General features: G+C 40.9%; 1 protein-coding gene across 1 annotated transcript in view; it reads left to right on the top strand.

Moving 5' to 3' along the window:
- The window catches only part of LOC125019835 (rho guanine nucleotide exchange factor 2-like), a 78021-nt gene that overhangs the window by 44741 nt on the left and 20536 nt on the right, over positions 1 to 12744 (top strand). Inside the window, exons 7-14 of the mRNA XM_047604818.1 lie at positions 4210 to 4353; positions 4607 to 4857; positions 5081 to 5206; positions 6341 to 6458; positions 6895 to 6971; positions 7098 to 7269; positions 10702 to 10778; positions 10924 to 11096. Of these exons, the coding sequence (XP_047460774.1) occupies positions 4210 to 4353; positions 4607 to 4857; positions 5081 to 5206; positions 6341 to 6458; positions 6895 to 6971; positions 7098 to 7269; positions 10702 to 10778; positions 10924 to 11096 (1138 nt within the window). The remainder of the gene's footprint in view (positions 1 to 4209; positions 4354 to 4606; positions 4858 to 5080; positions 5207 to 6340; positions 6459 to 6894; positions 6972 to 7097; positions 7270 to 10701; positions 10779 to 10923; positions 11097 to 12744) is intronic.

The raw sequence follows: 12744 nt of genomic DNA, 5'->3' as shown, positions 1-12744 counted from the left end.
TCTCTCCCAATGACAATGGTAATGTGGCAAACAAAAAAAGACAGACGTGTATATCATTCTTAGAATATAAGATGTAATTCTTATAAGTCTTAGATACCTATATAAGAAAAAAGGTTCTCCAGTGAATAAAACTACCAACTATATTATAGACATATAGACACTAGTAAACAGTATATATATACTAGTAAACAGCGACTAAACAAGATAAATAAAATAAGATAAATAAGATAGAAATATAAATGACAAAAAAGCAGCATGAATAAATAAATGTACACCAGAATTTAACAGTTGAACACACTTGAAAAAAAAAAAAAAAAAATATATATATACAGTATATAACCTTAATTGGTCTTCTTCAACTGGACAACTTAAGAGCGTGTAAACTTAGACCTAGACTTAAAATCATTTTTATTAATCCCTTTGGGATTACTCCTTCAGGGAAATTTTATTTCTAGTAGCTATATACAAAAAAAAAGAAATAAGAGAAATAAACAACATACAATAAATTCTGAACCGATTAAATTTCAAATTACAAATATTGCACAGTCCTCTATGGTCTATTTCATCCTCCCCCGAGTGAGGAGTTGTAGAGCCTGATGGAATGAGGGACAAAGGAGTTCCTTAGTCCCGCACTTGGGAAGGAGCAGTCTCTTACTGAACAGGCTCCTCTGGTTGCTGATTATGGTGTGCAGGTACACATTATTGTCCATAATGTCCAGCAGTTTGTTCAGTACTTTGACTAAAATTGGAGTTCTCCTTACCTCCTCCTCGCTGCGCTGTGTTATTTCTCCAGCTCAGATCATCACTCAGGTGGACACCCAAGGATTTGTAGCTGGAGACCACTTGGTGGAGGGGGAGGTGACTGCCTTGTCGGAAGTCCACAATCACCTCCTTCGTCTTCTTCACGTTGATGCAGAGGTTGTTTTCTCTGCATCAACTAACCAGGTGTTACACCACTTGTATGTAGCTGGACTCATCCCCGTTGCTGCTCATCCCCACTGCTGTGTCGTCTGCAAACTTCACAATATGACAGCCAGGGGTATCTTGTTGAGCAGTCATATGTGAGCAGAGTGAACAGAAGAGGACTCAGCACACAGCCCTGGGGGGAGCCAGTGCTGAGGGTGATGAAGGAGGAGGAGATGTTGATAATCCTTACAGTTTGCGGCCTATTTAACAAGAAGTTCAGATGAGGAGCTCAGCCCAAGTGAATAAAGTTTATGAACCAGGGTCAGTGAAATTATTGTGTTGAAAACTGATGTGAAGTCCAAAAAGAGCATACAAACATAGGCGTTCCTGCTCTCCAGGTGGGTGAGGGCAGTGTGAACCACAGAGGAGACTGCATCCTCCGTGGACCAGTTGCTCCGGAAAACATACTGGTGTGGGTTCACAGTGTCATTGATGAAGGTTTTGATGCAGGTCATTACCAGTCTCTCAAAGCATTTCATGACTATCGGGGTGAGGTCCGCTGGTCGCTAGTCATTCAGTCCTGTCACTGTGGGGCTCTTTGGAACTGGGGATGATGGTGGCAGTCTTTAGGTGGATGGGGATGGTTGCCTGGGTAAGGGAGGAGTTGAAGATATCCGTCAATACCCCAGAATGTTGGTCTGCACAGTCCCTCAACACATGCCCAGGGATGTTGTGCGGGCCAGCAGCTTTGTGTGGGTTAATTCTCTGCCTCTCCTATGTACTTTGAGACTTAGACCTGTCAGTCTTTCCACACTGACAGGTCTAAGATAGCCTTTATGATATCCCACCTGTCAGGCAGAACCCAAGCATGGGCCATGGAAGAGTGGTCCCGAGGCTCATTGCCCTGCAGTTCCCTCACAGACTTTCAGAAAGCTTTACAGAAGATTTTTTACTTGCTGGATAGAAGGTTTGGTCACTGAGTGGGTTGAAACAAGGTAACCAAACTATCTGCGATTATGCCATCTGCTTCTGTACCTTGGAGGGAGAGAGTGGGTAGAACTCTACCTCCTTGTACGATGTGTTCTTTAAAGGGCTGGCCATTCTTGGATTCCCTAATTGCACTAGCCATCTGGACGGATAACTGGGTCCTTGAGCGCAAATCAGTATCCAGCAGCAGTTCGACAATGATGGGGAAAAACCCAAGCTTCCATGGTCCCTGCCATTCACCACCAGAGCAACATTTTTGCTTTCCCATGGAAGAAGAGAGGGAGCCCATGCAGCTAGGTAGGACTCGGCTAATGCAGGAGGAGCAGTGGCGCCGACAGCAGCATGGACACTGCTTTTACTGCAAGGACCCTGGTCATCTTGTCACTTCATGCCCTGCACGAGACAAACAATGGTGAGCCACTTCACAGCTCCTGGCTCCACATCTAAGCTCACCACTATCAAGGTAATGCACCACGCCACCACACACCTGGAAGAGCTCATAGACTTGGGGGCTGACGAGCGCATGATGGGCTAGGGGTTAGCCCTAGAGAAACTGTGACTGAAGATTCAACTTTTAAATAAGCCCATCAAGGCTTGCACGCCTATTACACACACAACAGAACCTCTTGAACTCCATGTTGATGGGCATCAGGAACAAATTAACCTTTTCGATTCAAGTTATCCAGACCCTCAAGCGGCAGTTGAGGTGGACACTTCCCTTGAGGTGATCTGGGCTGTTCTATCCTAACGGTATCCTAACGGTCTGTGCAGGATGGGAAGATGCACCCCTGCGCCTTGCGCCAGGAACAAGGGCGTCCTCAGGTTCACGTATGCCCATTCACTCCAGGCAGATAACTCCATAATCTTCGCCACGGGGCTCCTGGTCTTGTGAGGTAATACCACTGTCCTCACAGTGGTAGACAGGTTTTCTAAGACGGTTAGATTCATGGCTCTGCCTTAAGTGCCTTCAGCCAAAGAAACAGCTGAAATCATGATTAACAACATTATCAAAGTCCGCTGGTTTCCTAACGACATCGTCTCTGACCCGGGTCCCCAGTTTGTGTCCCTGTTCTGGAAGGAATTCCACCAACTCATTGGAGTCATGGTCCGCCTGACCTCAGGACACTACCAGGATTCCAACGGCCAGACTTAATGCCTTAACCAGCAATTGGAGACCGGGATCTGGCTTCTGATGTCCCAGAACTCTTCTACCTAGAGCAAACAACTGCTCTGGGTGGAATAGAGCAGAGTTCCCTACCCACCTCAGCCACAGAGTTCTCAACCACCTGCTTTTGCAGATAATGAGCACAAAGTGTCTGTGCTTTCCACCTACACTATCGCCGCATCAGGGAAGCCACTGGGTGGGTGCTAATCTGCCACAGAGATTGGGTCAAGAAACCTGTGGATGGCAAGATACAGCCAGGATGGCGTTATATACCCAACTCTAAAGGCCTAGCTTCATTATATAGAGACTTCATAAAGACCTCATGGTATATCTCTGAAGCCGGATTTCCATACACGGCCTACCTCCACACCGCCCCGCACCGCCCACTTTAAATCGCTATTTCCACTGTTAGAAGGTGGGCGGAACGAGGCCAAAGGGATACTTTTCTGGGTACTTTTTAGTACCCCCTCTGTGGTGAAATGGGTTGGTGTAGGTGAATTGGGGCCGAAAATGTGACGTAGAACGCTGCACCAGGTACAAAGCAGGATGTTTTGACTAGACATACCGTATTGACCAGTAGTAAGCTGCTCACTTTCAACTTTCTGCTCTCATGTCGGTACATTTTTTTAAATGATGGCCACAGACCAGGGAGCGCCAGTAGGGAAGCTTGCCTTGAATCCATTACACTGTTGGTGCCTTCCTCTGGTAAGTTATTATCTTTTATTACGTTCATTGTGTTCTGCTTGAAAGCTCATAACTGTATAATGGTTGTTTTCTTTCGTTCGCTGGTTGTTGGAACATAACTTTACTGTGTAGCCCGCTGTTGCTAGTAGCAACAAGCGTGGTTGGGGAGGTGTGGGGCGGTGTGGAGGCAGGGCGTGTATGGAAATCCAGCTAAAGTGCAGGCTTATTTGTGGTTCCTAGAGTAGAACTGAGAGATGGGAGGTGACTAGTTTAAATATTGGTCAATCCAATCATTAATATGCTATTAGCCTGCTGAAGTATCACTTCTGATGGATGTCCAACACTTTAGTGTTCTTTCAGGAACAGACATTTATTACTGTCACAATTGCTAAAAGAGACCAACCTTATTGAGTATTAATAAAAAGACTGTCTTTAATACTTTATGCTGGTGTTTTTCTCTTCCTTAGGAGACATGTACTTTACTTCAGTATTGGAAGAGATGGAGCTTGAGGCCCAGGACTTTAAGGCTGACTCATGGAGCATGGCTGTGGACAACAGTTACTTGCAGACACTGTGCAAAAATGTCATTAAGCGGCAGGAGATCATCTATGGTGAAGAAAACATTACACAGCAGTTGTTTTTTGGCCTTAATCACACTACATATTACAGCCTGTCCACCCATTGCTAATGCCAACAGTCAATTTAATAGCATCAGAGCTTAAGCCATAGCTGAAGTCCTCATCGAGCTCAGTGAATGCTAACTAAGACGGGGTTGAAAGATCAGATTCTCCTCATTACATTCATTATATAACTGTTACACTTGGTTAATGACTGAAAAGTCTGATGTGTCTGTGTCTTCCATAGAGCTGATTCAAACAGAGCTGCACCATGTGCGCACATTACACATCATGGAAAAGGTGTTCCGACAGGGCATGCTGGAGGAGCTTCAGTTTGACCTCAGTATTGTGCATACCATGTTTCCCTGCCTGGACAGGCTGATCAGGTTACATTCCCAATTTCTGGAACAGCTGATCCTGCGGCGCAACAACAGCTTGCAGTCTGGATCCAGCTGTAATTACACCATTCATAAGCTGGGAGACATATTACTAGAGCAGGTGACTGCTTCTTTCTATTTTTATTTATTTTTAATTTTTTTTTTTTTTTTTGAGGATGACGTTGCAATCAACTATTATGGTTTTGATTTATTGAATTCAGTTGTTAACAGGTCTGAACTGTGAGCTTTCTTTTTCGTGAACTAAGGCCTTTCTTTCCATTTGTGCAAGAAATGTTTATCACTCATTTTCTTAGAAAGAACTTGTTTGTATTTTTTTCTGTCAGTTCTCAGGCCAGTGCGCAGATGACTTGCAGAAGACCTATGCTGAGTTCTGTAGCTGCCACTTGAAGGCCGTAAAATTATACAAGGAACTGCTGGCTAAAGACAAGCGGTTCCAGTTCTTCATAAAGGTGAGAGACACTATACTGATACTAATACTGAGTTCATTGCACAGCAGAATAAAAGATTTTACAAAAGACAAAAACAAAAGTAAAATATTATTTTGCACCTTTCAAAACAGAAGAAATATTTTTGACCGAATAGTGCAGAGGGACATAACAAAGGACTACTAAGACAATGGTGGTTGTAGTAGAGTAGAGTTAGTGGACAGATAGTCGGAACTTAAGGTAATATTTTGATGTGGGATTTCAAGCGTTTTAAATATTAAAACGTTATAAGGATTTTCCTGTTGCTGTTTCTTTGTGTGAAAAACTGTGAAGGGGTTTTATCTGATTTGTGCAAAGGCATTGTTTTCACATTTTCCTCAGTGTTTACAAACTCATTTTTAGAACTTGGATTAAGGAACGTTCCAGTCTTAAGGACTGAGTCCAGCACTGTGTCTACTCACCTGGTAGGAAGTCTATGCCTGTTTTGTTTTTGACGTCACATAAAAGAGTGCTTTCCCCGTCCTTTACTGTCAGGCAGGAAAGTCACCCTTCTCCTTACTTGGAGCTGCTTAGTGGGCCAAGCGCGTCACTAGGAATCTAATGTCTATTGTCTAATGTCTGAATCATAAGGCACCAGGTGCTGCTTATAAAGATTTTCACTGTATATTGAGCATGAATAAGCTGCATTGCTTATGTAGTTTCAAAGTATTTTATTTGTCCTTTAAGCTCCATTGGCCTGAGAGTTTTCTGTTAAACTTATGTTAAAGACCCACAATCCACCTCTTTGAACATACTCTGATCAGACACAACATTATGTACACTGTGCTGTGTAGACCCAGGGACCCCTCTCTTGATCATGTTCATTTTGTATACCTCAGTTATCCATAATAACTCTGAATCATACAACCTGTTCTCTAATGATTCTGTCGTGCTGTGGTTAGAGATTAGAGTTGAGCAGGAATCTGTGCATTTTATGGAGTGATGTAGCAGCAACCAAATGCTGAACCAGTGGGTATAAAAAATCACATCATACAATCATACAAATCACAGAACTTTTTGTGATGTAAGAAAAATATAAGACAAATCATATAAGAATACAATCTTTCCAGTGCCACTGAGAACCATTATGACATATTTCATATTTTTCTCTCTGGGCAGCGGGTGAGTCGAGGTCCCTTTCTCCGTTGCCATGGTGTTCAGGAATGCATCTTGCTGGTGACTCAGCGGATCTCTAAGTATCCTGTCCTTATTGAGCGCATTCTGACCAACACCACTGGTAGATCATGGCAGTCATGATGGCTATATGCAAAATAGCAAAATAAAATCAAGTCAAGTCATGGTTTGCACATTTACGTAGTACCTACCAACTAAGTAAATCCAGGCAGCAATATAAATGACACCACAGTACATTTTATATATCAATAAAATTTATTTAAGCATTTATCTCATGTTGTGAGTTCAAAGAACATTAACTTTTAAACTTTAAAAACTACATTTTACCAAAGCTAAAAATGTATGATTGCTTACATATGACAGTCTCTCAGAAATATTTTCGAAATTTGTGCAATGGTAAATTCATTAAATAAAAATTGAAAAAAATATCATTAATGGTGGTTGAGTAATACTTCTTTTTTTTATATAGGATATTGTCATAGTGGATGTTCTAGACTCTTGTACATTCACTATGACCTTGTATGTTGTTTTTCATCTAGATGATCACGAAGAAAGACACTCTCTGGCACAGGCTCTCTCAATGGTCAAAGAGCTCCTTAGTTCAGTAGATCAAAAGGTATGACAATTTCTGATTACTATAAGCTGAGTTCTGCTAAAAGTTTAGGTTAGGAAGTTTCGTTCATATTCACCAATACATTATTTTGGATTTCAAATACAAAATAACTTTTGTTCTGTTTGGCAGATGGAGGAACTGAAGAAAACACAGCGACTGCAAGAGATCCAGGCCAAACTGGATCCAGATGCTAAGGCTAGAGCAAGGGACGGGCAACTATTTAAGCCCGGAGAGTTGCTCCGGAGGAGACTCATCCATGATGGGATCCTGCTCTGGAAAACTCCAGGATCCCGACTTAAAGGTACACAACACTGTGAAAAGATTAGCGTGGCAGTTAAGTGGTGCTCTCAAAGTATGTAACGGATGGCAGATTGCAGATGGCAGATTTTCTTTTAAGACGGGTGACTTGAGACTGATTAGCTCATCCATGGGTAAATTACATGGACTGGATGTTTCTTCTTGGATGTTTGTCTAAATCATATTTGGTACTTGACACATACTCTTTCATATTCTGGGTTGATTTTGACTGTTGGTTGGATATGGTTTTCAATCAATCCTCTTCCACCATCCCTGGTTTGGCGAGTACGACAGACCATTTTACTCAAGGTTTTCTCTCCAGCTGTGGCATACAAGGTTCTGGCATTCTTTACTTCTAAGTAATAGAGAATACATGTACATGAAAACATTTCTAGAATAGACTTATTAGAGAAATTATTTTATCATTCACTGCAGATTAATGGTTCACATGCATGTCTATCAAAGTACCTATTGAAGCAATGTTATTTCTACACAGCCAGATCAAAAAAAAAGCACATAGGTACGAGCCTCCTATTGGATAATTACTGCATGGGCAACAAGTTATTTAACCCCAACTGATGCAATGAGTAGCTTCTCGCATCTCGTAGTTGTGGAAAAGATGTTAGTCTATTTGAGAAGGGTGAAATCATTGGTGTGCATCAAGCAGAGAAAATATCTAAGGGAATTCAAGCAGAGACTTCTAAAATTAAGTTAAGAATTGTCCAACATACTACTAAAAACTGGAAAAAAAATTCCTGATTGATCGTGACCAGCGATCACTTAAACGTTTGGTGAAATCAAATTGAAAAAAAACAACAGTAGAACTCAGAGCTATATTTAACAGTGAAAGTAAGAGCATTTGCTACAATGCGAAGGGAATTCAAGGGATTGGGAATGAACAGCTGTGTAGCCTTAAGAAAACCACTAACCAGTGAAGCTAACTGGAAAGAGCTTCAGTTTGCTAGGGAGCATAAAGACTGGCCTCTGGAGCAATGAAAGAAGTGTGTTCTGATGAGTCCAGACTAACCCTGTTCCAGAGAGATGGGGCATCAGGGAAAGAAGAGAGGCAGATGAAGTGATACCCCCATCATGCTTAGTGTCTACTGTACAAGCCTGTGGGGGCAGTGCTATGATCTGGGGTTGATGCAGTTGCTTAGATCCAGGTTCAGCAATATTATGCCCCTCAGCTGACTGCCTGAATTTACTGACTGACCAGGTTATTCCATCAATGGATTCTTTCTTCACTGATTGAATGGGTATATTCCAAGATGACAATGCCAGGATTAATCAGGCTCAAATCGTGAAAGAGTAGTTCAGGGATCATGAGACATGGATTGGCCACCACAGAATGTAGACCTTAATCCTATTGAGAATGTTTGGGGTGTACTGGAGGAGGCTTTGAACAGTGGTCAGACTCTCCCACATCAATACAAGATCGTGGGGAAAAATTAAAGCAACACTCGATGGAAATAAATCTTGTGACATTGCAAAAGTTTACTGAAACAATGCCACAGTGAATGCTGCTGTAATCAAAGCTAAAGGTGATCCAATGAAATACTAGAGTGTGTTACCTTTTTCTTTTGGTGGCAACTTTTTTTTTTTTTTGACCAGGCAGTGTATTATGGCCGTCTCACACCTCCTTCAGAGGAACATGGTATGACAGTTCAATTTTACCATGCTTTCAGATGACAATTTTGTCCCCTTTATGTAGCAAGTATCCTTGTTTGTCACTTCAAATTTGTTTAAAACCTTTAAAACCTACCATTGTTGTCAAATTGTTGCATACTCTACTTGAACAAAACAGATGATCTTACTCATTAGATCAGAGAGAGACTGACAAACAGTATGCTCAATCTGAATGTTTTATGAGAAAATTTGAGAATTTACAAATCAGTTCGACCTACTTTACTGATCAATTGCTTGTTGTTTAACTCTCATTTGTTTAACTCTCTAATGCAAAATAACATATCTTCCAGAGTGATGTGTCAAATAGTCAAGTTATTTCAGATCACATAGAAATAATGGGGCTTGTAGAGAGCCCATCTTTACACCTTGGATTATCAGACATATCTTTAAGAAACTCTCAACTTTTAAAATTACCTTGAGCTTCTGAAACTTCAAGTAAAGTTAAATGAAAAATTGAAAGAGCCCATATCCCAGCCAAAAATAGCTATACCCCTTATGCAGCCACATGATTGTCCATGCCCTGATGACCTGCCAGAATTTTTAAAAAACATTTTAATCGCTCCTTTTCCCACAGAACACCTTTATGATACTGTGTAGAAACTCTCGTTTCCCGTGCATCCCACAGATACTTGATCAATTTAGAAACCAGGGAATTTGAAGGTCAGGTCAACACCTTGTGTTGTTGTTTTTTTTTTTTTTTTGTCTTCATGTATTTTGAGTGGTTCCTAAACTTGTGTGTGTGCGTGCCTGTGTCAGACTGCATCCTGCTGGGGATGGTTGCTGCAATCAAGGAGTGCCACTGGTTTCCCAGCAGAACATTGGATTGTCACAACTCAAAAATATGGTGGTCAGACGTTCCATGAAGATGTCAGCCCAATTTGGAAAATTTGGAAAGCTTGTCTGTCCTAAGTCCTACTTCAAATCATTTGACAAACTGTTTTTTTCAGTAATGGTGTATGAAGGGAATCACTGGGTTGAAAGATTTGTTGCTTTGTAATACGATGGAATCATTTGTGCACTTAGGTGAAATATTAAGCTTCTTGAAGATTTAGTTTTTTCCAATGGTTCAGTACAGTATCAACAACTAAGCATTGTTGATACTGTGCTTTGTTTAATCAATTTAAGAAAAAGTTCTTCCTATTCCTTAGACTCTCTACTCGCTTGGTAAGCAATCATGCTTAAGTGGAAGGATACTTTCCTGACTACAGATGATGCCTGGAACACTCACTTCATCATTCTATGTTGATTAGTTTACCCTACTTTGCAGCAAAACTTTCACAGGGTAACAAAAATTGCATGCAAATGAGTACGTGTGTATAATGTATCTGTCAGTGTTTGTGGGTGATATAGGACCCAAGTGCAGGACTCAGGAGATGAGGTTCAAAATAACCTTTAATGAAAACAAGGAAAAACAGAAAGCACTGCAGATGGCAGATAATCAAAAACACAAAGAAAAAAAACACAAGGAGTAATGAACATGGCAAGAGGACAAAAGGGCAAGAAGACAAAAAGGTAGGATGACGGAAAAAAATGGCAAAACCACATAACAGAGAACAAAGGGAAAGGCAAGGCTATATTTACACACATGGGCAGAGGGATGACGAGTCACAGATGAAACCAATCAGGGCGGAGCACACAAGGAGAAAACTATAAGGGAAGGGAAAACACAGGGGGTAACACAGCAGGAAACCAATGAAGAACTTACAAAATACCATGACAGTATCTTATTTCCTAATGTGTGTCTTTGTAGATATACAGGTCTTATTGATGACAGACATCCTGGTGTTTCTGCAGGAGAAAGATCAGAAATATATTTTTCCATGTCTGGTAAGAAAATACAGCCACACAAACACAACAGCACATTGAAAATGAAAAAAAAAAATAATAATAAGATAGTTATTTTATTTGGTTGCTTTCTCACATTCTTTTTTTCTGTTACATTCTCCAAACAACACTACGCTGTGTGTATCAGGACAAACCCCCAGTACTGTCCCTTCAGAACCTAATAGTGAGGGATATAGCCAATAAAGAACGAGGCATGTTCCTCATCAACAACTGTTCCCCTCCTGAGATGTATGAGTTACATGCTGCCAGCAAAGAAGACAAGAACATCTGGATACAACACATCCAGCACACCATCAGTAGGTGAGTCACATGCAATATATATATATATAGTTTCATCTGTCTAAAAGTGCTATTCCAGAAATGACAAAGTCTAATCTGGCCTTTCTACTTTTGAGGCTGATTAATGGTTTGCATCTTGTGGTGAACCCTCTGTATTTACTCTTACAAAGTCTTTTGTTTATTGTAGTATAAACTTTTCTATATTGTATTGTTTTTTTGGTTTTGTTTTGTTTGTTTTTTTGCCTCAACTGCCTCAAAGAATGTTAGCATGTCACCACCGTTTTGTCTGTTTGCAGTGCTTTTATTCATTTTTTTTGTCTGGACATTTGTTGTTTGTGGAGTGGTCATCCTTTAGAGACCTGAGTTTTCCATTGCACTTCAGAAGAAGTGCTGGGGATGATGTGCTGGAAGGAAAGTGAAAGACCGAAGAATAGGAGGTTCAGACCAGTGGTACTTTCTGTGCTCATGGGGAACATGAGGTCTTTAGCAGGCAAGATGGGCAAGCTGTGTCTGCTTGTTGGGACCGGAGGGAGTGTGCTGTGAGCAGTGTTTGACTCTGCAGATGGATGATGACAGGTTTTTGGGAATTGAAGTTTGTGTCCCTCCCTCAACGGATAAGGCAGCAACATGCGACAAGATCCATACCATTGTTGCCATGCAATAGTCAAAACAACAGGATCTGCACATATGTTGTAAATGCACACCATTTTCTGTTTTATTTTTCCTTGATATTACTTATATTTTATTTTAATCTAATCTTATCTTTCTTTTTACTTGTGGTTTTTAATAGTGTGTCTAAGTCTTAGTCTAATACACCTACTTCCTGAAGAGTGTTCTTCTCTTGGTTGGATATTGTGAAGGGGTTTTTCTTCACCATGGATTTCCTTTTTTTCAGCCTAAGGATAGTCTGTTATACTTTCATTGAAATCTCCCTTAATGAATGTTGTTGTCGGGATGTTGTGGGTTCACAGCAACAGCTTCCAGATGCAAATGCCAACCCTGGAATCAGACTTTTTATCTGCTTAAATGATGAGATATTAACAAGGGAATAGCCCATGCAGCCTATGTAATAGGTATTGAGTCAATGGTCCCTACTTACTTTTGGTCCCTTGAAAAAGAAGCAGCTGCATATTAAAGAGCTTTACTGATTATATTGATTATGTAACCGCATCTTAAACTTGTTTTGGTAAACAGCTAATATAACAAAATGTGTCTCAGTGTCCAAATATATGTGGAATAACGGTATACAATTGCTGACAGCAACTTGGTTATGGTGTTCCATGTACGCCCTACCATCTAGCATCCTACAACATGCTGTTATTTATGTATTAGTTTATGTAAAGGCTGCATCCTTGAATTGTCAGCATTTCTTTAGAGGGGTCATATTCCTGATGTACTTTGTAGAGTAGACGAAAAACTTCTTCAGAAAGCAAGATCAGAGAAGGCCTTAGCTTTTCTGGGTTCTCCTGAAGAGAGGACAGTATAATAAGTCATACACTGATGACCCAAGTTGCCTCCAAGCTTATTTCTCCTTGTATACCAAAAAATAATTTGTCCCTTTGGTCATGTCATCACTTGGCCTAGCAGTGGCTGCATTCATGCTTGCCTCAAAGTGATCCACTGCTTTTGCCCAGAGAGCAATACCCTGAAGTAGGGCTACACGATAAAT

Source organism: Mugil cephalus, chromosome 14 (genome assembly GCF_022458985.1).
Source record: "Mugil cephalus isolate CIBA_MC_2020 chromosome 14, CIBA_Mcephalus_1.1, whole genome shotgun sequence".
In the NCBI taxonomy this organism is placed as follows: Eukaryota; Metazoa; Chordata; class Actinopteri; order Mugiliformes; family Mugilidae; genus Mugil; species Mugil cephalus.
The sequence above is the reverse complement of the archived record's forward strand: the minus strand, read 5'-3'. Positions and strand labels throughout refer to the sequence as shown.